Here is a 26472-nt window from a genome sequence, read left to right on the forward strand (position 1 = left end):
CAACTCGACAATTTGGTGAAGTTTCGTGAAGATCGGTTGAAAATTGTGACCTGTAGGTGATTGACATAAAAAGACAGACAGACAGACAAACACATGCGACCAACCAATATACTTGAAAAATCTTCGATTTTCGCAAGTAACAAACATGGACCCAAATGCAATACCCTCTCCTCCAGTGAGGGTAACTAGAATTCAATGGCAAACCATCGCAAACCCCCACGCTTCCCAGCTAAAGCAAAGTTGAAAGATGGCAAAAAGTTCAACAAGGAATGACCCAATAACAGATTTAGTTTAAAAAAATTTCCCTGTTTTGACCCGTGACCTGAGGCATGAACCAGTGGTCAAACCCCAAAAGTTGTTACATATTTCATGTTCCCCAAAGTTGATTAAATACACAAAGTTTCATTAAAAAATATATTTCATGTTGCCATAGTTGCATTTCTTGATATTTGACCTTTTGACGTTTTTCACGTTTAAATTTAGCTCTTTCACGAGCCTCGATTCAGTATACAAAAAAAAGAAGAAAAAAAAAGCAATTTTGCACACAATTGCCAATGTATATTTATGCAAGCCTTCTTCCAAAGATCACTCAATTCACGTCATTTTCAAAATAAGACGCAAACTGAACTGACCAAACTAGTCGAAATGATCTCTCCAATCGTAGGCCATGATGGCTTTACACTTTTACAGGATGGTTCAACCCCCATAGCCCCTGCCCCACCACCAACTCCTGGTCGTTGCAAAACATTCAACCCACTGAAGGTGCAGTTACAAACGACTGCTTGTTATCACTGATGACTCGTCCAACGAAATTAAAAACAGACTGCAGTGATGGAAATATTATATATTTTTATTTCACAGTTCCCACTCCCTTCCACCACAGCATCTCCTCTCATTTAAACCGCCCCACACCAACCTCCCTTCCTTACAGCACACACTGTCCTCAACAGTTAGGATACTACAGAATGGAAACATTTAACCAAGGATCCTTACGCTCGGTAAAAAACAACATTGCAATACACTTTATCTTCCACCATCTCATACCCTTCCAATGTCTAACCCTCATTCACAAACGTACAAAGTGTGGGTTCGACAGGATCGAAAATAAGACCCGAGGGCAACCTGAAGTTATAAACCAAATACGGTATGGCTGCCTTCCCTTACGTGCTCAACTCCCAGTCATCGCATAGTTCTCAAACAAAAGAAAGAAAAAAAAAGGCACAAAAACTATGCCTTGCGTCCAAATACTGCTTTCGATAATATGTAACAATTAGTTATAATAAATGTGACGATATTACAAACTGTATTCATTAGCTTGACCTCCTCCCACACTCCGTCCTCCGATAGACTTGAGTGTGAGAAAAATGCAAGACGAAAGGAGTATTGCAAAGTGCAAAGGCTTACTCCCTGCAGCCATTATCCAGAGGCTGACCCAATCGTGATACACTACCATGCGATATCCACAATCCGCCAAAAAAGAAAAAAAGAAAAAGATAACACTTTAAAGACTAAAAGTAACGGTGCGCCAAAAACCCACGACCCTTCTCAATCATCCCGCTTCAGGATGTTTTTACATGCACCAAAGTGACAACGTTTCCCAACGCGATATTCGTGGCCGAAGAAACAAAACCGTGATGTGCGGCATTATCTTTTCCAAATACCTCTGTTCCTTACAAAACACCCGAACTATAAACGAGCAAGACAAACGGACGGGCGCTTGTCTCGCAAACATTATATTTCAACGTGCCTCATCAAGGTCTAAAAGCTGCCGAGATGGCTTGCGTGATCTAGTTTTGATAACATACGGTAACATACGGAGGAGACTCATAAAATAGGCAGACTTAACGATGGTGGCGACACAGAGGAATGCCTGGCAGAATTAAGTAACTGTAAACTCAAAAAAAAGTTCAAAGGATGTTCAGCTTCTACACAGGACAACCGACTTAGAGTTTAGATCTGCAACGAAAAACACCGTCGGCTCACCATGCTGGTCTGAACAGGCAAGTGAAAGACTGAGAAAGGATAATGGATGCCGAGGCATCAAGGGGAATGAATCGCATCCGATGGGAAAATTGCATCTTTCCAGCAGGCAAGAATCCAAGGCAAGCATCCACCCAAGTTTCTTATCATCATAATTGGATATAGCATCCCTTCATCTTTAAGGGAAACGTAGTTTGTGCCTAGAATATAACATTTTTGTTTTAAAACGAAGAAGAAGAAGGTGATTCAGAGCAGGTCCTTGCCATTCAGATGTCCTCATACATGCTCAATGCCTCCTGGAGTCGGCGGGTGATGGCTTGGTGGAAGGCTATTTGAGCCTGGAGGAAAACCTGCATGATCCGTCGAAAGTCTTGGACGCGCATATTCTGGAAGTGGTTGAACTCGGCCTGCGTCGCTAGGGACAGGATGTTTGTGCGGCTGCGCAGGGCTGCGAGTTGCGCCAGTTCCATTTTGCCTTCGTCCGACGCCTTCTGGCTTTCACGCACCTTGACCAGCGCACCTGGATTGGAATCGAGAACAAGCATGGTCATGCTTAGAGCAAACGAACCCATAAGTTCCAATAATCAGGCAGTCACAATATCTGTGGCAAAATAAATAATTACCTCACACATGAACTGAAAAGCGGACCTAAGCAATTGTTCCCTTTGTGTCTGTATCTACAAACATCAGTTTATGATCGAGGAACAACTTAATTCCAATAGAATGTTATATTTTGAACACAAATCAGAACAACAATCAGAAAACGAAGCTGTAAATTAGTAGTAATTTGCATCTGAATTCGTCCCAATCGCGCATGCAGAGCACAGAGAGAAGAGCGAGATCATGATTTTACAAATCTGAAAATCATTTCAAACAGAAAGCTTACTGTTTTTAAGGGAGTCATAAACGACACAAACAACAGCCATGAAGAGATCTAATGTAACACGTTAAATAAGGTGGTGTAAAAGATGCTGCATCAGCAGCGTTAAACTTCTGAATTGTTTTCTACACCTTTAAAATCTTAATTTTATTTAAATTGAAACATATACTTTAACCCTGTAGATCACAAATCGCCTTTTGGACATTTTCAAAAACATTTAGCAGTACTTTGACAAAATATTACAGTATTTTACATCATCTTGACCAATCAAATTTGCCGACTGCAAATACCGTCCATGGTGCAGCTCACTGCGGAGTGTCAGCATTTATAGGCAACACTTAATAATATGAATCTAGTGTCCATTTATTCCAGGGTATGGTAAGGAATGCATTGGGTGATTTAGCATGGTCTTTCCCAGCAGTAGTTAGATCAGGAATTTGGCACACAATGGCCTAATCTTGTAAAAGACACCATGGCATGCATAAGTAAGCGTTGCTACCATTTGGGACACCCATTTCAACATCTTACCGAAAGACAGCATATACTCAACGATGTCCTGCCTGTGAAGCACCAGGAATATAGTTCATCATCAGGTCAGGAAATCGAAGACAGACTCCACAGCTTGAAGAGCCATCATTTCAGCCCTCCATCAGGATTGCTGACGTAAAATTCTCTTTGAAGTAAAGGCAGCGAAGACAACAGTTAACCATTAGAGCTCAAGGCATATTCTGGCCAGGATGCATCTTGCTTCAGGAAATTTGGAATATTGTACAAGAGACCATACTTGATGATGAATGATGAATTGCGAAAGATGATGGGAATAGAGCCTGTGATTGATGCTGTGAAGAGGAACAGGTTGAGACGGTTTGGTCATGTGTTGAGGAATGATGAAAGTGACTGGTTGAGAAGAGTGATGGAAATGAATGTAGAAGGAAGTCGAGGACGGGGAAGACCGAGAAAGACTTGGCTAAAGATGGTGGAAGAAGAAATGCGTGCAAGGGGGTTAACAAGGAGAGATGCAGAAAATAGGGCAAAATGGAGAAGATTGTCATGGGGACCGCAAGGCTAACCCCCGCTCCAGCAGGGAAAATGGCCTTAAAATGCATGTTGTTGTTTGTTTGTAGACCATACTTGCACAGGAGGGACAAAAACAGCTATGGGAACATATTACCTGTACTACATGAGAGCTGTGTATGTCGTTTATGGCCATTTTTCAGATGGCTGAATAAATCTTCATGAAACCATCAGAGGTTAATCAGTGGGTGCTTTGGAGTGTCTTCGGAAAAAATAAAAATAAATGGTAAAAAGTTTGATTTTCTTTTATCGCTCTATGGTGCCTTAGCCTTTGTAGCTATGTTAAAGGTAATACCTTATTAAATGATCTCCGACCCCATTCTTTAGTGGGTGCAGTGAAGTGTTTTAGGCCCCCACAAAATAATGGAGAAAACAACCACATCGATTTCTTCAGTGCCAACAGGATTGGAACAGCACCGGCACAAAGCCAGGTACTCCTGCTAGTATTATATATGCACAGGAAGGTGTGGTTAGGGTTAGGGCGGAGGAGGCTAAAGCGAGCAAAATAAATGGAGAAAAGACAGGAGGTTAAAAGAGGGGAAAGAGTTGAGAGGTACGAGTGAGGGGGAGCAAAGGTGCAATTGGAGTTGGGGTGGGGGGGGGAGGGGGGGGGGGGTAAAAAGGATTATATATATATAGTACATATAAAAAAAAAAAAAAAAAATATATATATATATATATATTACTAGCTTGGCTCGGCTCGCTGCACTCGCCTCCGCGTCGTTACTGAGGAACGGGCTTATTTTAGCTGAGGATAATGACTGCACCTGAATTGCTGTGTTGTCATGATTTACACCAATCATAATACAAACAATTACTTTGCACAAATGTATTTGTTGTGTTTGTGATATTACATTTTTATAGGCAATTTCGGTTGAATGTTTTTTTTTCAAGAAAGATCCCCCTCAGCACACACATAGGGGAGGGGTAGGTGCAGACTGGAAGTTTGGGACGATTACACCTCACCACCAAGTAATTCAAAACACCTCACCACCAAGTAATTCAAAACACCTCACCACCAAGTAATTTAAAACACCTCACAGCCATAAAACACGTATTGAAAACACCTCACCACCACGAAATTAAAAACACCTCAGCCATCATACACGTAATAAAAACACCTCACAGCCATAAAACACGTAATAAAAACACCTCACAGCCATAAAACACGCAATAACAACACCTCACCACCACGAAATTAAAAACACCTCACAGCCATCAAACACGTAATAAAAACACCTCACCACCATAAAACACGCAATAACACCTCACCACCACGAAAAAAACACCTCACAGCCATAAAACAAGTAATTAAAACACCTCAGCCATAAAACACTTAATAAAAACACCTCACAGCCATAAAACACGAAATAAAAACATCTCACCACCACAAAATTAAAAACACCTCACAGCCATAAAACACGAAATAAAAACATCTCACCACCACAAAATTAAAAACACCTCACAGCCATAAAACACGAAATAAAAACATCTCACCACCACAAAATTAAAAACACCTCACAGCCACAAAACACGTAATAAAAACACCTCACAGCCATAAAACGTAATAAAAATACCTCACAGCCACAAAATTAAAAACACCTCACCACCACGTCATTTAAAAACACCTCACCACCACGTAATTCAAAACACCTCACCACCACATAATTAAAAACCTCACCACCACATAATTATAAATACCTCACCACCACGCAATTCAAAACACCTCACCACCATGTGATTTAAAAACATCTCACCACCACGTCATTTAAAAACACCTCACCACCACATAATTCAAAATACCTCACCACCACGTGATTCTAAACCACCACAACGTTATTAAAAACACTTCACAACCACGGAAACAAAAGTTTGAGGGAGTCGTTAAGTGACAACACAGACACTCCCCAGATGTGTAGATATATAGATAAATGACTGTACCCGAGTTGCCGTTTTGTCATGGTTTAAACCGATCATAATTCAAACAATTATTTTGCACAAATGTATTTGTAATATACGTGATATCACATTTTATAAACAATTTAAGTTGAAAAAAAAAAATTCCAAAAAAAAAACAAAAAATGGAAACTTTTCAAAAATAATACCCTTAGGACATACCGACGGGAGAGATATGTGCATTCCAGAAGTTTGGTACGATTCCACAAAAGTTTGAGAAAGTAGTTCAGTGACAAGACAACACAGGACAAGACAGACGCTGCACAGATATATACGTAGATATATATATATATATATATATATATATACGTATACTGTATAGATATTTTTTATTTTTTTTTAAACATACCAAATGAATATACGACCCTTAAAAATCTCAACAACAAAGTTCTAGTTTAGAAAATAAAGTGAGCAAAATCCATACAAGGGAATGTCAAACATCGTTCAGAAGTAGAACAAGGCACCGATATTATCTATCATTCTGCTCACCGTTGTTACCTCCACCACCAAAGGGGGATGGAAGTTATGTTTTCACCCCTGTCTGTCTGACTGTTTGTTTGTGAACAAGATATCTCAAAAAGTTGTGGACGGATTCGGACGAAATTTTGCGGCCAGGTTGTGTACATGACAGGGACTAAATGATTAAATTTTGGTGACGATCTGGATACGGATCCGGATCTGAGAATTTTCTAAGTGATTCGTCATCATTGGGAGATAGGGCCAAAAACGATACATAGTGGGATATCTCGAAAAGTTATGGATGGATTTGGACGAAACTTGTTGGACAGGTTGTGTATGGGACAAGTAAGAATCAAATCAATTGTGGTGAAGATCCGGATCCGGTTAATAGAATTGTTTAAGTGATTCGTCAATCACTCACCGCAGGCAGGTAGGTGGTCTTTCTGTCTTCTACCGACTCCTCTCCGGCCTTGCACCCCCAGCTCTCTCTGTGCTCTGTCCCCCAAATATTCCTACAGGTCGCACAAGATCTGCCAGCCACCCTCTGATGGTTAAACTGCCGAAATCTCGGCTCTCTGCTCACCTTCACTCTTTCATTCCTCTTTTCTCCCGCCTCTGGAACAAACTCCCACACTCACTTCAATCACACTCCTCCCTCCAGGTCTTCAAAACAGCTGTTCACCACCATCTCTTATCTTCCCCCATCCAAAACCTTGATCTTTTCTACCCCCACTAATTCACCCCAGATCCACCTTGTTTGAAATTCCAACTTCTTTCCTGGAAGTCTTGGCAGTGTCCATATGTTTTATACCTCTCCCACCCCCCCCCCCTTCCCATGCCTCCCCCCCAAAGCCCTCTCCCTCCCACAGTTCTCTCGATGTCTCCATGTCTCTCGGTCCCTGCTCTCAAATGTTGTGTTTGTGTCCTTCCCCCTCTCTCCCCATCTTGTCTACCGCTCCCGATGTTATTTGTTTTGTGTGTCTGTTTGTCTTTCTGTGTGATTAATGTTCGCTCTTTCACGAGCCTCGATCTTGTATACAAAAAAAAAAAAAAAAAAAAACTCATTAAATACCACACCCATGCAACTACTCTCAGAAACATTACACTCGCACTTGCATCCACACCTTCTGCATATAGGCCTTGCTTCCTGGGCCAGTAACAGGTATTCCTGAGCAATGGCCAATTGATCATTTAACCCAACGAGGTCAACAGAAATTTGGTGACCATTTATATATGAAATGAATTTTGATCTGCTCAAGTAGTGTCGCATTAAAACGAGCATTTACCACATTGCAGTGATGTGTCGGATTGAACAGGTGCATTGGCGCAGAAAACCTGAATGAAAGAATTGCTTTGAAATCTCGTCAATAGTCTCCCTTCAAATACGAGTGAAGTACGGAAATGAGCAGTGTACAGGCCTCACACGGGCAGCACTTTACAAAACTCCATTTGGTAAGGAAAGGTCAAAATAATAAATGCGTAAACTTTGGTCCAAATAACATTAAGGGTTGCAAAGCAGCCAAATTGCATTCCAAGGAAAGGGGAAAAAAAGAAAGAAAAAAAAAGACCAGTAAAGTTAATACGCTTGAGTTAGTAAGAATACCAGATCCAGGATAGTGTAATAGAGCGAAGAAAAAGACATCCCACGCATGCCATGCTCAACCACAGCCTTTCAGAGTTATGTGCAGTTATGTCTAAAAACTACAGAAGCAGTTGTGTTTTTCTCCAATTCTCACTCAAATGGCAAGGTTCAACCAAGAAAATTCTGTTGGAAAATAAAAAACAAAATAAAAAGTTGTGGATTCCAATGCAGTTAAATAACGAGCAAGCAATGTGACAGAAATGAGTAAACGTGACAGATCAGGTGACGTCTCTCCATCTCCACACGTCGAATTATCGTGACAAGCACACGTGACCACATAAAAAATATCTTGGGTGGTTCAGCATGCCGACCCAAACAAACCCCAAGATTCCGCAAGTTCCTTTGTTTATTTACCACTTCCTTCATTAATGATTTTCTCTGTATCCTTTGCACTAGGTACAATGTGGTCATTTTGTCAATGCACGTTTGAGTGTAGGCCTACTACCAACTGACTGACACAAGTATTATAGACCTCACTCCAACTTGGTTCCCTGACATACTTGTGCATGGTTACCGGTGATTACTCAATTGGAGTTGAATGGGCTTCCAAATGGAAATCTTCACTTCAAACCCGACCTACCAACCACCTCCCTCCCTGGATTTATCAGGTTGGATAGCTCTGTTTGCTCAGCAGCGGCTCAAATGTTCGGACTCAAATTTGCATAAGAGCTGCAACTCCTCTTTCGTTCCATTTCCTATTTTCTTCCAATTCCGCATTTTCATTTTCCAAATAACCACAACTATCTAACCACACAATCTCCTGGCATTATGGCTGGAATGCAACATTTATATTGCTTGAGTGTATATGTAAACGATGAAGTACAAGGCCTGTTGTGTCCCATCCATCAAAACGGAACTTGTGATGAACCTTTCAACACTCCCTCTGCTAGGACATGCACACAAATGTACAATGAGGAATCTCTGTCCATAATAAAGCACAGCTGAGGCAGCAAATCCTGGAAACGCTGCCAAAGCAAAACTCAGCTGATCGGGCAGTGGTACAAGTATCAAGGACAGCGTAGAACGTCACATCATACATCAAACTGCTACAGAGGGACACAAGGCATTTGTGTGCCGACAGCAATACGATTCAGCAGATTATTCGGAGCAAATGAGGACTGGAAACAAAGGTTTGAGCACAGGAAAGAAAATTATCACATGGCAGGTCGGAATCATTGCCGATTTGAAAGTAAAGCGGCTTTTGGGGTTCGTTTTAGTTCATAAACTCAAGTTCATCCTAATATTAATTTGTAATTGGTTACTGGCTTTGACACCAACACAAATTTTTATTACGGACCTTCGGCATCAAAAAGCTACATGTATCGAACAAACCGTTTCAAATAGAGCACTTCGCCGCCATCGGAGCATTTAAATCGTATCAGATGTGGAAATAAATACGAATTGTTGCTCCCAAATTGCCGGCTCGATGACAGAAGACGCCATTTGTATTTTTGCTATCTCCATCCCATCGCAATTTCGAACCTGTCTGGGCACGGGCAACTTGCTCATAAACTTTAGAAGGAGGATTAGGAGGGATTCCAAACCAACGTTTTTCTGCTGTTTGCAGTTTGCAACCTCGGAGCTGGAAAGTTGTTTTGGAGACACAAAATTCCACGACGAAAAATTCCCATTCAAACCTTAATTATCGACAATTATGCACTAGCTATTGCACTTCCTTGGCTTGATAGTCTGTAATTACCCACTCACAATCCCAAAAGGTGGACGCCTTAGCCTTCCCACCTAAGGCTCCAATTAAGCATTTGTGTAGTGGAGGGAAACGTGAACCTACCTTTCATCTTGAAGACTTATCCGAATCCTCCATAAAGTATCCAAATTGGTGCCTTTGCCTTTTCTGATCTACATTGATAACTTATGTCTACCTGTCAAGCCCCTTCACAGAAGCTTTACCCTTTAAAAGCCCTCCATATACCAACAAATAGCAGAATAATTTAAACTCGTCCCCTCCAACTCAATGGTCACGTCCAGCTCAAACCCACATTGCACTGCGAATGACTCAGCACGCACCCTTTAGATACTGCCGTACCTCTCAGTTCTGCCGAAAAATCCTTTATCTTTGCATCATTTTTTTTTTTTTTTTTTTTTGTATACAAGATCGAGGCTCGTGAAAGAGCGAACATTAATCACACAGAAAGACAAACCGACACATAAAACATATAACATCAGGAGCGGTAGACAAGATGGGGAGAGAGGGGGAAGGGCACAAACACAACATTTGAGAGCAGGGACCGAGAGACATGGAGACATCGAGAGATCTGAGAGAGGGTGAGGGCTTTGGGGGGGGGGGGGGGCATGGGAAGGGGGCGGTGGGAGAGGTATAAAACATATGGACACTGCCAGGACTTCCAGGAAAGAAGTTGGAATTTCAAACAAGGTGGATCTGGGGTGAATTAGCGGGGGTAGAAAAGATCAAGGTTTTGGATGGGGGAAGATAAGAGATGGTGGTGAACAGCTGTTTTAAAGACCTGGAGGGAGGAGTGGGATTGAAGGGAGTGAGGGAGTTTGTTCCAGAGGCGGGAGAAAAGAGGAATGAAAGAGTGAAGGTGAGCAGAGAGCCGAGATTTCGGCAGTTTAACCATCAGAGGGTTGCTGGCAGATCTTGTGCGACCTGTAGGAATATTTGGGGGACAGAGCACAGAGAGAGCTGGGGGTGCAAGGCCGGAGAGGAGTCGGTAGAAGACAGAAAGACCACCTACCTGCCTGCGGTGAGTGAGTGAAAGGCCCTCAGAGATAGCTTCATCGCGGGAGATTCCAATAATTCTGAAAGCTTTGGTTTCAACAGCGTGAAGCCGAGCTAGGTGTGAGGCAGGAGCACCGGCCCAAAGGGGAGAACAGTATTCCATTGAGCTGCGGATGAAAGCCTTGTATGTGGTGAGGAGCTCAGGTGTGCCGAGGAAGGACTTCGCACAACGGAGGATGCCCAGTCGGCGACTGGCTTTGGAGGCCAGCTTGGAAATGTGGTTTTCCCAAGAAAGATCATGGCAGATAGTGAGACCCAAAAGCTTGAGCGACAGAACTTCTTGGAGAGGATTGTTGAGAAAGTAGATGGGAGGGTTGTCCAGTCGATCTTTTCGGAGAGACATTGTAAGAGTGTGAGATTTGTCAGGATTGAAAGACATGTTCCACTTGTTTGACCAGTCTGTGATTTTGTCCAAGTCTTCAGAGAGTGAGGAGGCTGCAGACTGCCGATCTGAGGGAAGAGGAATGGAGTGGCAGAGAGTGGAGTCATCAGCAAAGATATAGAGAGGATTTTCAAGAGTCAGAGAGATCATTGATGAAGACCAGAAAAAGCACGGGGCCCAGAACACTGCCTTGGGGAACTCCAGCCTGAACAGGAAGAGGAGATGAGAGAAACCCATTCAGGGCCACACGTTGACGACGACTAGAGAGGAAGTCCGCCAGCCATGCGTGGAGATTTCCATGGATACCAAAGGAGGAGAGTTTGGTGAGCAGAGCGGGGTGCCAGACCGTGTCGAAGGCACGTGATATGTCGAGGGAGACAGCTCTAATTTCCTGTTTGGCATTGAGGACCTCCATCCATTGTTGAGACAGCAGAAGCAGCATGTCCAGAGTAGAGTGACCTGGTCTGAAACCAAATTGATGATCAGAGATCAAGCCATTGGAGAAGAGGAAAGATTTCATATCCGAAGCAATGATGGATTCCATGACTTTGCTGATAATTGGGAGAAGGCTGATTGGTCTGTAGTTGCTAGGATCTGTTTTTGCACCTTTTTTGTGCAAAGCGGTGATGTTGGCTGATTTCCAAGCAGATGGCAGTTGACCTTGAGCAAAAGAGAGGGTGAAGAGAACAGAGAGAGGGTGAGATAGAGCGGCAGAGCAGGATTTTAGGACCCGTGGGCTGATGCCGTCGGGTCCAGTTGCAGAATGAGAGTCGAGGGTTGACAGAAACTTTTCCACCTTGTCAGGAGGAAAGGACATGGAGTCCAGGAGCAGCAGGGTACGACTCGGTATGGTGGGTACAGAGAGGGATGGGTTTGGGAAACAAGATTTAGAGGCAAACACAGAGTTGAGGCATTCAGCTTTTTCACGTGCGGAGTCAGCTGTGTAGCCGTTTGAGGTAAGGGAGGGGATGGAGGGGGAACAAACACCAGAAACGGATTTGACCAGACGCCACCAGGATTTGGAAGAGGGAGACAGATAAGAGAGTTCGGTCTTGAGAACGGAGATATATTGTTTCCTGGCTCTCCTGAGGGTGGACACACACTTGTTTCGGGCTTTGTGAAAGGAAATGAGATTTCCTTCCGTTGGATTTGCTTTCCAGGAGACGAAGGCAAGTTGTTTCTGGGCAACAGCCTCACCACAAGATTCCGTGTACCATGGACGGGAGGAAGGGTATGACAACTGAAGACGAGATGGGATAAATCTGTGCATGAGAGAGAGCAATTTACTTTGGAAGAATTCCCAGGATGAGTTGATGTCAGAGGTGGTAGAGATGGGAGACCAGTCCAGATGATTGATGGCTGCTTGAAGACCGTGCCAGTTGGCCTGAGTGAAATGCCAGACTCGTCGACGCTGAGCAGGCTCCCTGAGGATGGTCAGAGAGATGTCCACTTTAACAAGGACATGATCAGATGATCCGATTGGAGCAGAAGAAGCGCAGCAGACATTTTCAGGGAAGTTAGTCATAACCAAGTCCAGAAGAGAAGATGTTCCGTTGACTGAGATCCGGGTCGGGAAATTGACAGATTGTGTCAGTCCCAGTGAGTCGCAGAAGTCCTTTGCTGAGGAGCCATGGCTGGTGAGAGAGGTACCCACACCCAGCCAACTGGCATGATGACAGTTGAAATCACCACATATGAGGAAGAGAGAGTTGGGATGAGTAGATAGAAGTTGGTCCATATTATCAGACAGCGAGATGTAGATGGAGTCATCACTGTTTGGTGGACGGTACAACACACATATGAACAAGAGGTGGGAGCGAAGGGGAAGCCGTAGCCAGAGGTATTCCTGGGGGTGAGGTGGAGAGAGTGCAGTGCAGGGCGAGTGAGGAAGAGAGTTTTTGATAAAGATAGCAACCCCGCCTCCAGGACGAGGCTCAGGTCTATCATACCGGAGGAGGGAGTAGCCCGGGAGAGATACCAAGGAATCAGAGACATCATAAAGGAGAAAAGTTTCTGTTAAGCAGATCACGTCTGGTTTGACAGAAGCAACCTGTATGGAGAGATCAGTTAAGTTTGAACGAAGGCCCCGGATGTTTGAGGTCCATACCGTTAATGAAGAGGAAGGGGGAGCATCAGATACAGAACAGGGGGGAGGTGGGGTAGGGTAAGATGTGGAAGAGGTGGAAGAGGTAGGGAGAGCTGTTGAAGGTGTGTCAGAGATTTCAGAATAGCTCGGAGAAAGGGAAGGATGGGGCGGACAAAAGGTTTGATGGTGATTGGGTGAGGCACAATGAGGTGTTATTTGAGGAGGGGGAAGAGCGAGGCAGAAGGTTGGGGGAGATGGAGGTGAGAGTTGGAAGGGGGAAGAAGCGGGGAGGACGCTTTGAGGCGGGGGAGTGAGAGGGGGGAAATTGAGAAGCAATGAGGGTGGGGAGATTTGAAGGGGAGGGGCGAGGGGGGAGTTTGGGAGGGAAGGGACAAAGGGAGGGATTTGAAAGGGATGGGATATGGGGGAGATTCTGGAGGGGAGGGGTGAGGGAGGAGTCTAGGAGGGGAGGGGCGAGGGGGCGTCTTGGCGGGGAGGGGTGAGGGGGTAGTTTAGGAGAGAGGGGGCAAGGGGGGAGATTTGAAAGGGATGGGTGATGGGGAAGATTTGGAGGGGAGGGGTGATGGGGAAGATTTGGAGGGGAGGGGTGATGGGGAAGATTTGGAGGGGAGGGGTGATGGGGAAGATTTGGAGGGGAGGGGTTATGGGGAAGATTTGGAGGGGAGGGGTTATGGGGAAGATTTGGAGGGGAGGGGTGAGATTGGATTTTAGAAAGTGTACGATTTATGGGAAACGAACATTTATTGCAAAATGAGTTTCTTGTGACCTTCGAGTTAAAAATACGTTTAAGGACGCTGGATGGAGGATGGAGTGCAGGAGAGTTTAGGGAATGTAGAAAAAAGGCACTATTGGAGATGGATATTTTTTTTGGGATGAATTGATTTGGTGAGCAATTCGAAAGCAGCCTTTTAAAGAAGAAGAAGAAAAAGGTGTTATAATATATGATGGAATACATAACTTGAGGGGAAAGTGTAAACATTGAAGGTTAATAACAGTGAAAACTATCTGGGGAAATGGGGGAGAAACACGTGGTCGAAGAACGAACGAACGAATAAGAATGAATAAACGAATGAGAACAGAGAAGGAAATGTTTTTTTTTTTTGAGTTGAGATTTACACAAGGAAGTAGGCTATGGGTGAAAAGCCTGGGAATACAGAGAACGAAAGTTATTGGATCACAAACGACGGACCGCTGAGAGAAAAACAAAGCCTCAAGGTTGTACAGTGTACACTGTACAAGGCCTCAAGACACGACACGAATTAACACGATTTTCAATACAGGTATGAAAGATTTGCACCGAAAAATCTTCGTCGGGACACAATATACGTACAACACCATAAATAAATACAGTTTTAATGAAAATACAAATGGGAACAATCACTTAACTTCGATTTCAAATCGTTCGCGATGCGGCAAAGGCCTTGCTCGCGACACGGCAAACAGACGATCAATTTATGAAAGATAAACACCGAGAAACAACCAAAGTTGCACACAATAACTTCACACACCGAAAGATAAATACAGTTTCGACAAAATACAATTGTGAACAGCCTTAACTTCGAAAAACGTGGAGACCATGTGGAGCTTCGAAAATCCCTGCCACCGTCTCTGAGATCTCGCGAGACTCCCCGCGAGAGTCTCGACCTTTGCTTTCTCCCCCTCTCATTTTTCCAATGAGACGTAATTTTTTGGATGCCTTTCTCATTATGGTAGTTTCCCAACATGAGTCTCACATTTCCAACCTTTAGGGTGCTTCAGACATTTATTTCCTTTTGGTTTCATGTGTCACGTGGTTTGTAACCTTGCTTCCTAGTGGTTCTGGAAAACAATTTTTATAAAAATAATGATTCTACACTCAAACTCAACCTTTTGTTTCAAAATTTTGCCTGACTGCCTGAGTATAATCTGAACAGCATTTTCCCTTAGTTTTACATGTTTTTCACAACAACTTAGCTGTCTTCACGAGTTGGCATTTACCAAAGTTTAAGGTAACCATGAACCCTAACCAGTCCTCCCAGTGCCTCCTTGAGCAGCCAATTGGGGCAGCTCTTTGCCTTGGCACCAGGCAGCAAGCAGTGGTGCCCCCACCGTCACAAAATGCTTCATGCCTGCTGTGAGCAGCGTTTGCTTTCTCCCCCCTCCTCTTCCCCTCCCCCCAATCTCAACAGCAGGACCGAGCACAGTTCCCCCTAACCTACAGGATGTGGCATATCCCCCCCCCCCAACCCTCCCCCCAATCCTCCATTGAACAGGTGGTGGTGTCCCGACTACCCACACAATACCAAAACCCAACGGGAGCGACCTCCTTAGGTTTTATCTTCTCCATATATGGTGACTACATCTTCTTCAGAAGGATCCTCTGAAACAACCTCACCCTGTGTACAGAAAGCGGAACCATTTGGACCCTGGGATAGACTTCTGCGATAGTGGCAGGGAAATCAGAACTTTTTACAAACTAGATGACTGTCCGTTAGTGGCATGATCAGAGCAACTCCTCAAGGACCATTTACAGACAACCATCACATTGGTCAAATCTCTTGGCCTCTACAATTGGGAGAGGTCCAGCTTGACCCCTTCTCAATTCCCCTCTTTCCAAGGGGTGGATCTAGAGTTCTAGACATTCCAGCTTAGCTGGCACATCCATCCACCCATCAGAGAGAGAACATCCAATTGAGGTCATATCGACTGACCTCTTTGCAGGTGGCTATAGCAAAGGTCTGGCTTGAGTTGAGGCCTTCTCACCAGTCAACTGTATCTGACACTAGATTGCAAGCTCCACATGTGGCCAGTACAGATCTAACTTCTGTCACTGTCGTAATTTCACCCAAATAACCCGCAGGGCGGGTGTATACTCATGTGCGGTTATACAATCACCATACAGATGGTGAAAGAACTACGAGGCCAGGTTAAATTATGAAGAAGATACAAAAACATAATTGTAATAATTTTAATAAATCAATCTCATATTTTATTTATATATATTGTTATGAATTCGGGATAGAGGAATATCTAGAGCCAGGTAGATCTGCATAGGTAGCTGCTCGACTGTCGTGATAGGGAACCTCACCTGTAATAAGTTCTATGTTTAGCCGTACGTCGGAATAGGTTGTATCTGCGTCCCCGCGACGAGGGGGCGGGGCATGCTAATTAGTACAGGGATTATGGGTAAAATTCCCTCGTGTGTCGTTCCCTCTGTGAGCAACCCAGTGTCCATTATGGCAATGCACTCATATACATTAGATAGATCCATTAGTGCACACATTAATTAATTCCCCTCCGCCACAATAAGACTCACAGGAAGAACAGGCAGGAAGCCAGATCAGGGCACCGCCGATGGGGCCGCAGCCAGCCACATCACCAGCTGGCATAGCAACAAACATCGTGCAAGGCAAGCAATAGCCACGCCCAGGGAACGTGTGATTGGTTGGGGTAAGAAATGGCACACTGATTGGCCACCAACCGTTGACACCTCGGCCAATCAGCGCAGAAGGCATGAACACTCGGCCAATCAGTGCGGAAGGCGCAAAACCACTACTTAGAAGCAGGTCGCTGGTTGGAGGGGAAGGGCCGGTGACGTGAGAAGGCGGGAAAGACCACAAAGAAGCGAGGGACTGATTGGTAACGCGAGAGAGCTGACGGAGAAAGCGCAAGTGAAAACGACTGGCTCGCGGGCATTCTGTTCGTCTTCCCTATCGTTCTTCCCTGCGGTCTTCCCTCGGATCTTCGCGGGCTCTTGGTGCTTGGTCTGGGTGCTTGATCTGGGTGCTTGGAGCGAGGTTTGGTGCTTGGAGCGAGGCTTGGTGCTTGGAGCGAGGCTGGTGCTTGGAACGAGGCTGGTGCTTGGAACGAGGCTGGTGCTTGGAACGAGGATTGGTGCTTGGAGCGAGGCTGGTACTTGGAACGAGACTGGTGCTTGGAGCGAGGTTTGGTGCTACGAGCAAATGGGACCTCGCATGCTACCAACGACCGGGCGAGCGAGGCAGGCCGCTGAGCAGACGAGACCGGGGCGAGCAAGGCACCCGGTGAAGTCTGACGGCGCGCGAACAAGGGCGCATCGAGGCCTGCTTCGCACCAACATCGGAGATGGACGATTCCTGACAACGCTACACTGCCAGACAGATAAGCTCGCACCCACTAATGCATAACACGACGATTCTTTTATTTAATTCATTCCCCTGTGCTGTTGTCGAAGTGAGGTGTGCGGGATCCCAATTTAGAATTAGGTTTTACTGTCGTGTTTCCTTGTGTCGGGTTCCGCATAATAAATCGATTATTTTTGTACATTTTACCTCCCGTGTTCGTGAGATTAATTTGCAAGGTTGAAGACTGCTCGGATCGCGCCAGGTAAGAGCTCGCCGCTTCTTCCTCTTCCTTCTTCCTCCCGTGCTAGCATAGTCAAATCCGTAATTGATCGTCGCCTCCATTTAAGTCCGTTTGGCCATCCGCGATCCCACGGTATTAACCGAGGGCAATCGCACAACAAGTGTTGTCAAGGAGTGGGATTTGAACCTTATTATAAAGTGGTGTCAGAGAGTAGGGATACGGGCCCGACGGACAAAAGTTTTTTGTCCGCGGCTGCGATCGATACAGTCGGACGCACATTGCGCTCGGCATTCGGACGAAAAATTCTCGTAGTCGGAGGCGATTAAAATTGTATAGTCGATTGGGGTGCGAGACGCGAACGGTGCGTTATTAAAGTTAAATCGGTTCCTGAGGTAAAATCCGCCGATTTCCTTGTCTCCCTATTTCATAATGGTTTAGCTTTCACCACAATTAGGGGTTATCATACAGAGGTTCACAAAGGTTTTCCAGACGGTTCTTTAGTTTCATTATCGAGCATCCTGACCAAATTGCTAGATCCAGATCCTTCTTTTTGAACAGGCCTCCATTCAAACAGCTGGTTCCTTCCTGGAATCTGCCTTTGGTTCTCCAGGCCTTACCTCAGGTGTCGCATGACCCTTTAGACACTGCGTCTCTGCAGCATCTGTTGGAAAAGACAGCCTTTATCGTGGCTATCTCCTCAGGACAGAGACAACGCAGCACCATCCAAGCTCTCACAATGGGCAGTGGCCACATCTGGTTCAAGAAAATGCCTGAGGCTGATCTCCTGTGGCAATGTATCAGCCAAAAAGAAAGGGCAGACCTCAGCCTCAGTGGAGGTTGTCCTCCAAAACCTACAATTCTCTGCTGAGAAAAAAAACTGGCATGCCTGGTCAGGGCAGCACTACTGCAGTTATTTGGACTGTACAGAGTACAGTACCTACATTTATGGCCACAACTATTATCAGAGTGAGGACACTATACAAGGCATTTCCTTATGATACTGCCTCATGATGGATTGTATCAGCAATCTATGCAGCTTGTGATGTGCCATGGTCACAGATAGAGAAAGGGCCCAAGACAGGAGAGGGATTAGCACTTCCTTGGGACTCTTCCAGGGTACTGTCGATGACATCCTAAGAACGAGCTGGGCTACTGAGCAATTACTTACTCTTATGCATCGTTTTACCTTGAGTGTGTTAGCCAGAGACTTCCTTTGCTAGAGCCTCTCTCTCTGCACTGCTAGTCAGATCTCTCACCAACATCTATAATTCTCTGAGGGGGCAATTGTCCCCATTCCAACACTGACTGCCGCTAGGTGCCAATCTAGCTTATTTGAAGAGACTTTACAGGTAGGTAGAAGTTTATGTATGAAGATTGTAATGATTAGTAGTAATCATTATATTTACAAGTAACTTGTACCTCATCGTCAATCCCACCCCAACTCCCATCTAGTCTTGCGGACTGGGAGAGTTTGTGGTCTACTGGTACTTCATGGTGGTGCTCCTCAGGAGGTGCTGGGTCGCTCACTGTGCCCTGTGGTCCAAGCCAGACGTAACCATTGGAGTTATAGGAGAGCAAGGTAAAATCAGTCTGTTATTTGGAGGGCTTTTAAAGGGAAAAGTTAATTTGAAAAGACTTGACAGGTAGGTACGAGTTACTCGTCTAGATAGAATGGTGACTACTGATCATTACAGTCCCTCATTCTATGGAACTCCCTTGCAGAAACTTTTTTTAATGCCAGATGCTTTCCTGAAGCAAAAGTGAATATTCCCAAACAGGAGTTGGAAAAGTGCAGGTTGACCATCGTGAGAAACAAGGTGAGGCAGACGTTTCGTAAATTGTGACTCCAAAATGGCAAATAAAATTCACATCAACCTGTCCCCATCTCCTGCGCAACGAAGGTCATTCCCACGCCAGCGTAACCTTGCTTCTGACGGTGGTACACTTGCGCTTTACCAAATCCTGTTTGGGAAAGTCCATTGTCCTCTTCGCCAATGCAGTCCGTCACTAATCTTTACCAAGACTAGTATTCCTCGTTACTTTTGTCAAGGCAGTTTTCCATAGCGATCAGCGATTGAACCGTCCATCATCAGAAACAAATCAAGATAATCGCATCATTCCAAATCCTCCTTCAATTTTGGAAGGATTATAATCACATGATGCATTTGTGTCACATACTGAGATAATCTGTCACCCTTTGTTCTCCTACACCCAGAATTGGAGGCTCAGGCGTGAAGGTAATAGGTCACCTCTGTTGTATTAAGGGAATTGCATCGGGGAAAGCTTGGCCAGAGAACATTTCTTTTTGGGGGGCAGGGGGAACAATTGCCAACTTCCTAAGTCAACCTCTACATAGACGCAGTTCTTTGACCGATTACCAATGGTAAAACCAATTTCTAACTTCTGGGCTTGTCCGGATCTCCGGGATTTCAGCGTCATTTTGGTAAACATTGGCAATCCATATAAGTGGGACAGTCTGCATTTTTTTTACTTACTTGAAATGGAAGTAACTTGGTAACTTGAAAACGTAAATTTAGCTACAACAGATTAAAAACCTATTTGCCGAACCACATAAAAGATCGTCGATCATCTCAAATGATAAATATTACAAGAGGGAGATGTCATATTTCCCAAGTACAAAAAGAACATAACTGAAAAATTGACGAAACATCCTGAAACGCAAACTTTTTCTGCAACTTATCATAATAAAGCCATGTACCAAGGGCAAGGGTGGAAAGTCTGGAAAACCACAGGTGGTATGGACAGAAGGACTGACAGAGAGACAGAGAGAGAAAACCTAGTCACCTCTGGTGAAACCAGTAGGGGTACTAATAATTAATGGGAAGTTCCTCCTTGAACCTGCCTGGAAGCATCACCCAGTTTTCTTCCAGAACATGGTCTCAAAAGTTAAACAGATTCGCTTCCCCCCAACAAAAGTCAAACGCAATTAATTATTGGTAAACCCCCTCACTCATCCCACCAAATTTGCTTCTGTAGCCATCTTGTCCACCCCCTGCATTTTCCCCTACCCCTCATCCTTGCCCGCGCATCCCTTGTTGTCCCATCTCCTCTTATTTTCTCCCTCGGCCCTGCTGTTGGCACTTCCCCCTCTTTCTGCAGTTCCCTTTGTTATGTTGCATAGTGATGCATTTTGCGTTCTAGGTCTTCCATGAGCCTCGACTCTATACAAAAACAACAAAAAAACTATGATGGTTACTAGTCACATGGTAACTCAACATATTACTGCACGGAAGTATCTGTGGAGGTAAAAATAATCTCCACGTGCCCCACTATATCTACAGTTTACAAATTTATTTTTCCTTGTTTACATCAACCTCTGAACAGAGCAAATAAATCTCAATCTACACATTCCAAGTGCAACTTTGTTTGGAATTCCACTCAGCTAAATGAAGAAGAGCTAAATTAAAGTGGCTGTGACGGAAGCGAAAGCTTCAAGGGTTGGACTTTCCAGATCAAATGCCATACTGTCTGATAATTTTGTCCATCGTCTGATAATGTCCTTGTCGTTAAAGCAAAATGTACTGCTATAATTTTTTACTGGATCTTTTATAATACAGTACATTTATAAAAATGTACTGTATCTTTCATGGGAAAACCACATTTCCAATCTGGCCTCCAAAGCCAGTCGCCGACTGGGCATCCTCCATCGTGCGAAGTCCTTCCTTGGCACACCTGAGCTCCTCAACACATACAAGGCTTTCATCCGCAGCTCAATGGAATACTGTTCTCCCTTCTGGGCCGGTGCTCCTGCCTCACACCTAGCTCGGCTTCACGCTGTTGAAACCAAAGCTTCCAGAATCATTGGAATCTCCAGCGATGAAGCTAACTCCGAGGGCCTTTCACTTAACTCACTGCAGGCAGGTTGGTGGTCTTTCACCAACTCCTCTCCAGCCTTGCTCCCCCAGCTCTCTCTGGGCTCTGTCCCCCAAATATTCCTACAGGTCGCACAAGATCTGCCTGCAACCCTCTTATGGTTAAACTGCCAAAATCAAGCCCCTCTGCTCACCTTCACTCCTTCATTCCTCTTTTCTCCCACCTCTGAAACAAACTCCCTCACTCTCTTCAATCCCACTCCTCCCTCCAGGTCTTTAAAACAGCTGTTCACCACCATCTCTTATCTCCCCCCATCCAAAACCTTGATCTTATCTACCCCCGCTAATTTCACCCCAAATCCACTTTTTAGAAATACCAACTTCTTTCCTGGAAGTCATTGCAGTGTCCTTGTGTTTTATACTTCAACCCCCTTCCCACGCCTCCTCCCCCCAAGCCCTCTCCCTCTCACATATCTCCCAATGTCCCTGCTCTTAAATGTGTTTGTGCTTCCCCTTCTCTCCCCCATCTTGTCTACCACTCCCCTTGTTATATGTTTTATGTGTGTTTGATTTTTTTTGTGTGATAAATGTTAACTCTTTCACGAGCCTCGATCCTGTATACAATATATATATATATATATATATATCCCCAAACGTCATCGGAGGCCATCTATCTATGACGTATGGAGGACGTCTGACCGGACCCCTCGGTCTCAATAAATGTATACGCCCTGCGAGTCTTTTTTGCAACCTTCCGTCCCTACTCAATGAAAACACATCTTTCTTTTATGCAGGATTGAGGGTCATGGAAGAGCGAGAGTATAATGGATGGGAATAAAACTTAAAGGGCCAAAACCAACAGCTGAGTACAGATGAGATCGAGGGGAGGGGGAGAAGGACAAATGGGGGAGGGGTGGAGGGGCAAGACAGAAAGAGGAAGGGGAAAGTGGGGATGAAACAAAAAAGAAGCACACAAACCAAAAAGTAACAAATGAAAAAGAGGTGAGGGAGAGGGGGGCAAATCACAATAACCTGGAAAAGATGGAGTGCTTGGAAAAACCAGGGAAAATGAAAAAAAATTCTCTCTCCAGTCATATTCCCCATTCTTCAGACCTTGATAGTGAAAAACCTGGAAAAACTTGGAAAAACCTCCAATTTATTTTTGCCCATTCATCATTTAGCACTCCCATAACCATAATCCGCACGCCTACGTAATAAATATACACAAGCACAGGCACAAGGTCCTCTATCGTCCACGGATGCATGACGTACTTTTCTGAGCCTGGATAATCTCAGGGAAGTTGGCCAGAAGACCTTGATAAAGTGCCCCGACGTCGAGCAGCGGATACATGTCGTGCTGCGCCTGCTGCGCCCACATCTCCCCCAGGGCGACGTACGCGGCCCCGGTAGCGGCCAGGGCCCGGCTCAGAGCGTCCGGGCCGCGCCTCTCGTCCAGCTCGAACGCCTGCGACAGGGACTCGCACACCGATCCGAGACGCGTCAGGTCCCGCCGGTAGTCGGACGCGTGCCGCCGCGCCAATTCCGAGGCGACTGTGCCGAGCAGGGACACGCCGTCGTCCATCTTTTTGGCGAACGTCCGGAACGAGTCCGTGCGCGATTCCACGTCGTCCAAATCCAGGTGCGAGCCGGAGGGCGGAGCGAAGCACAGGTACGCGTTGGGACCGACCACCTGGTCGCGTTCGGCGCGACGCTTCCCGAGCTTCCAGGCGCGGTCGTCCGTGCACGTGATGAAGTGCTGGAAGGCGTCGGAGCGCGAGAGCACCGGGTGCGACGTCAGGTAGCACGTCCAGAGCACGAGGCCGCGCCGCCGCTTGCGCACGAACTCGTCCTCGAAGCGACCGGTGGCTTGTTTCTCGGGCAGCTGCGGCACGCTCAGCACCGGGAACTTGTGCTGGAGACGCGTCTGCAACCAATCGAACTGTTTGTAGCGGCGGCTCACGGACACCTGCGAGAAGCTCGGGGTCAAGCGGTACGCGATGAAGCTCTTCATGCCCTTGAACTTGGTCTGCTTGGTGGGTTCTTCCACGGAGCAGGTGAACGGGACCGGGTTTTCCTGCCACTCGGGTCCACGCAGACCCTCCACGATCTGGTTCTTGTCCCCCAGGGCGCCGCACGTGTCCCCGCCCCCGTACGGCAGCCCGTTACCTCCACCGTACACCGAACTCTCGGTCGTGGACGACGAGTCGTCCCAATCGGCGTCCCAGTCCTCCTGGTCGTCGGCTAGGCGTGGGGTCTCCGCCGTGTGACGACCCAGGAACTCCACGTACGTGGCCGGGAAGAGACCGCGCTCGCCTCGGCTGTTGGTTCCCTCGACCCACCCGTCTCCGACGGCGTCGTTCAGCACGGCGACCCGTTCATTCTCGTGGATGCTGATCTCCGCCGGGTTCTCGCTGTGGAAGTCGTACAGCACTTTGGCCGCACGCGACACCGGGTGCGCACTGCTTTTCATGCCTCCCGCACCGATCCGTACCGTGGTCTATCACTATCAGGGTCGACTGATGAAGCCTACTCGATGATCGAAACGAGTGATCCAACCTCCTCTTCTTCTTCTTAAACAATATCGCCCCTCATCTCATCAATCCCGTTACTGCCCTCACCCTTCTCCCTTCCCCGATCTCGATCGTTGCTCTTGCATAACAGACAGCCAAGAAAGGATAAACAATGCAGTGCGGATCCAGCCTCGCCGAAGCTTCTTCTTTAACAATTTCGGAGCTGCACGTCGAAGCGGGAATACACTGGAAGACGTGAACGTCGGTTATTCCTACGACTCCCTTTTCTCCCTTCGTTTACTCTCAAAAAGCAAAAGCACACGTAGCGGAAAGTTATCCTACCAACGGACGCCTCCCCGTTTGGGTATGGGCATGGGATGGGCGGGACAGAGTCGGAGCGGCGGATGTGACGCAATCGATCCAACAATTATTTTTGTAACTACGATTCTTACCATTCGTAATTAGTTATTTATATTTCTTAGGATGCTAAATATATTTGTTAACATGTAATTTATATTTCTTAATATGTAGTAATTTTTCGGATACTCAATATCGTGCGGCTGTGAATCACGCAATCTAACGCCAACTATATTGTCATGACCGTCATACATTGAACTATAGACTAAAGATGAGTTGGAAAAAAACTTTCAAAATCATGATGTTATTACCTCATCGTTAATGTTTTTCAAGTGTAGACGTAACTAAACTATGATATTAAGACTTGTATTCGGTATTTACAAATGGGAGGACGTGTGAAAAACGCTCTGGTGATGATTTTACCTGTGACTGTTCCACTGTTTTTCTCGCTCTTCTTTATTCCCGTTCCCCCCTCCCCTCCCCACACATCAACCAGTGATATTAAAGTAAATAAAATGATAGATTGAATTACTGTGGTATAGGTAGGGCACGGGCATGATGGAACAAATGGATCCTGTATCCAAATTCCTTACTCAATATATCCCTGTATGGCTGTACATAATAAATGTACCTATTAAAGCGCGGTGTTACGCGCGCTGCTTGTAAGCAAGGAGGAAGCGGACAACGCGGTAATTTGTAAGAGTCTTTATTCAAGAGCTCACTGTAACACTGAGGCACTGAGCTGCTCAGCTCAGGGCTCCGCGCCCCGTGTATATCGTGAGGCCACGCCTCTCTCCCGGGCGTGGCCCACCCCCACTTGGTGTGCGGGGTGATGTCACCACGTCAGTGCTTTCGTGTCCGCCACACGTGCCCCCCCAGAATCCCCGCGCACCTGAAGGGTCAATTTGCGGGGCAAACGGATGACCCGGCCGAAGCGCCCCCTGGCGACTGGCGGCGTCTGGGATGCAGGGATGCCATCTGGGATGCCTCCGGCTGCCCCTGGGATGGGTGCAGGACCGGGGGGCGGCGGGGCTGGGCGGTGCCGGGGGTCCGCCCACAGAGGGGCGGCCCCAACGCGGGGGTCGGGCCACTGGCGGTGGATGGTCCACGTCGAGGTGGGCCGGCTTGAGGCGGTCCACAGAAACGCGGGCAGGCGTACCGCCGATGTCCAGGGTGAAGTGCTTCACCCCGGTCTCCAGCACGTGGAAAGGCCCGTCGTACGGGGGCCGCAGTGGTGTCCGGTGGGCATCGTGGCGGACGAAGACGTACTCCGCCGTGCGAAGCTCCGGGGCGACGTGCGTCGGTGGGTGCCCGTGGCGTGCCGTTGGCACCGGGGCGAACATCTGGGCGGTCTCCTGCAGAGCGGAGCACTGCTGTGCCGCGGACCATGGTGCCGTGGAGTCGGGGAGGAACTCGCCCGGCACCCGCAGCGGTTGCCCGAAGACCAACTCCACCGCGGATGCGCGCAGGTCCTCCTTGGGCGCCGTCCGGAGGCCCAGCAGGACCCAGGGGAGCCTGTCGACCCAGCCGCCGTCGCGGAGGGTGGCCCGGAGCGCGGCCTTCAATGAGCGGTGAAACCGCTCACACAGGCCGTTAGCCTGGGGGTGGTAGGCCGTGGTTCGGTGCAGCCGGACCCCGAGCCCCTGCGCGACCGCCCCCCAGAGATCCGAGGTGAACTGGGGGCCGCGGTCGGACGAGATGTCTGAGGGGGCGCCGAACCGGGCGACCCAGGTGGCGATGAAAGCCTGCGCGACGTCCGCCGCCGTCGTCGACGCCAAGGGCATGGCCTCCGGCCACCGGGTGGTGCGGTCCACCATGGTGAGGACGTGGGTGAAACCCCACGAGGGGGGCAGAGGTCCCACCAGGTCCACGTGGATGTGGTCAAACCGGCGTTCCGGCACCGTAAACGGGGCCAACGGGGCCTGGGTGTGCCAGTGCACCTTGGCGCGCTGGCACGCGAGGCACGTCCTGGCCCAGCCGCGGACGGCCTTCCGGAGGCCATGCCAGACGAATTTGTCGGCGATAAACCTTTGGGAGGCCCTCGCGCCCTTGTGGGACAGGCCGTGGATGGCGTCAAACACCTGGCGCTGCCAGCCCGCGGGCACGATGGGGCGAGGCCGCCCGAGGGAGACGTCGCACAAGAGGGCCGCGCCCGCGCTGTCGAACGGCACCTCGGTGACGCGGAGGCCCATGACGGCGGTCCGCAAGGCC

The 26472-nt window shown here is 47.0% G+C and overlaps 1 protein-coding gene across 1 annotated transcript; it reads right to left on the reverse strand.

Moving 5' to 3' along the window:
• Positions 1 to 829: 829 nt before the first annotated feature.
• SNX33 (sorting nexin 33) lies at positions 830 to 24272 on the reverse strand. Its single transcript, XM_068104568.2, has 2 exons — positions 22667 to 24272; positions 830 to 2500 (listed from the first exon to the last, which is right to left on the reverse strand). Exons 1-2 carry the CDS (start codon positions 23862 to 23864, stop codon positions 2247 to 2249), a joined length of 1452 nt encoding a protein of 483 aa, XP_067960669.1. The 5' UTR covers positions 23865 to 24272; the 3' UTR covers positions 830 to 2246.
• Positions 24273 to 26472: the final 2200 nt, after the last annotated feature.

The sequence above is a fragment of the Myxine glutinosa genome, chromosome 2 (genome assembly GCF_964187855.1).
Source record: "Myxine glutinosa chromosome 2, kmMyxGlut1.1, whole genome shotgun sequence".
Classification (NCBI taxonomy): Eukaryota; Metazoa; Chordata; class Myxini; order Myxiniformes; family Myxinidae; genus Myxine; species Myxine glutinosa.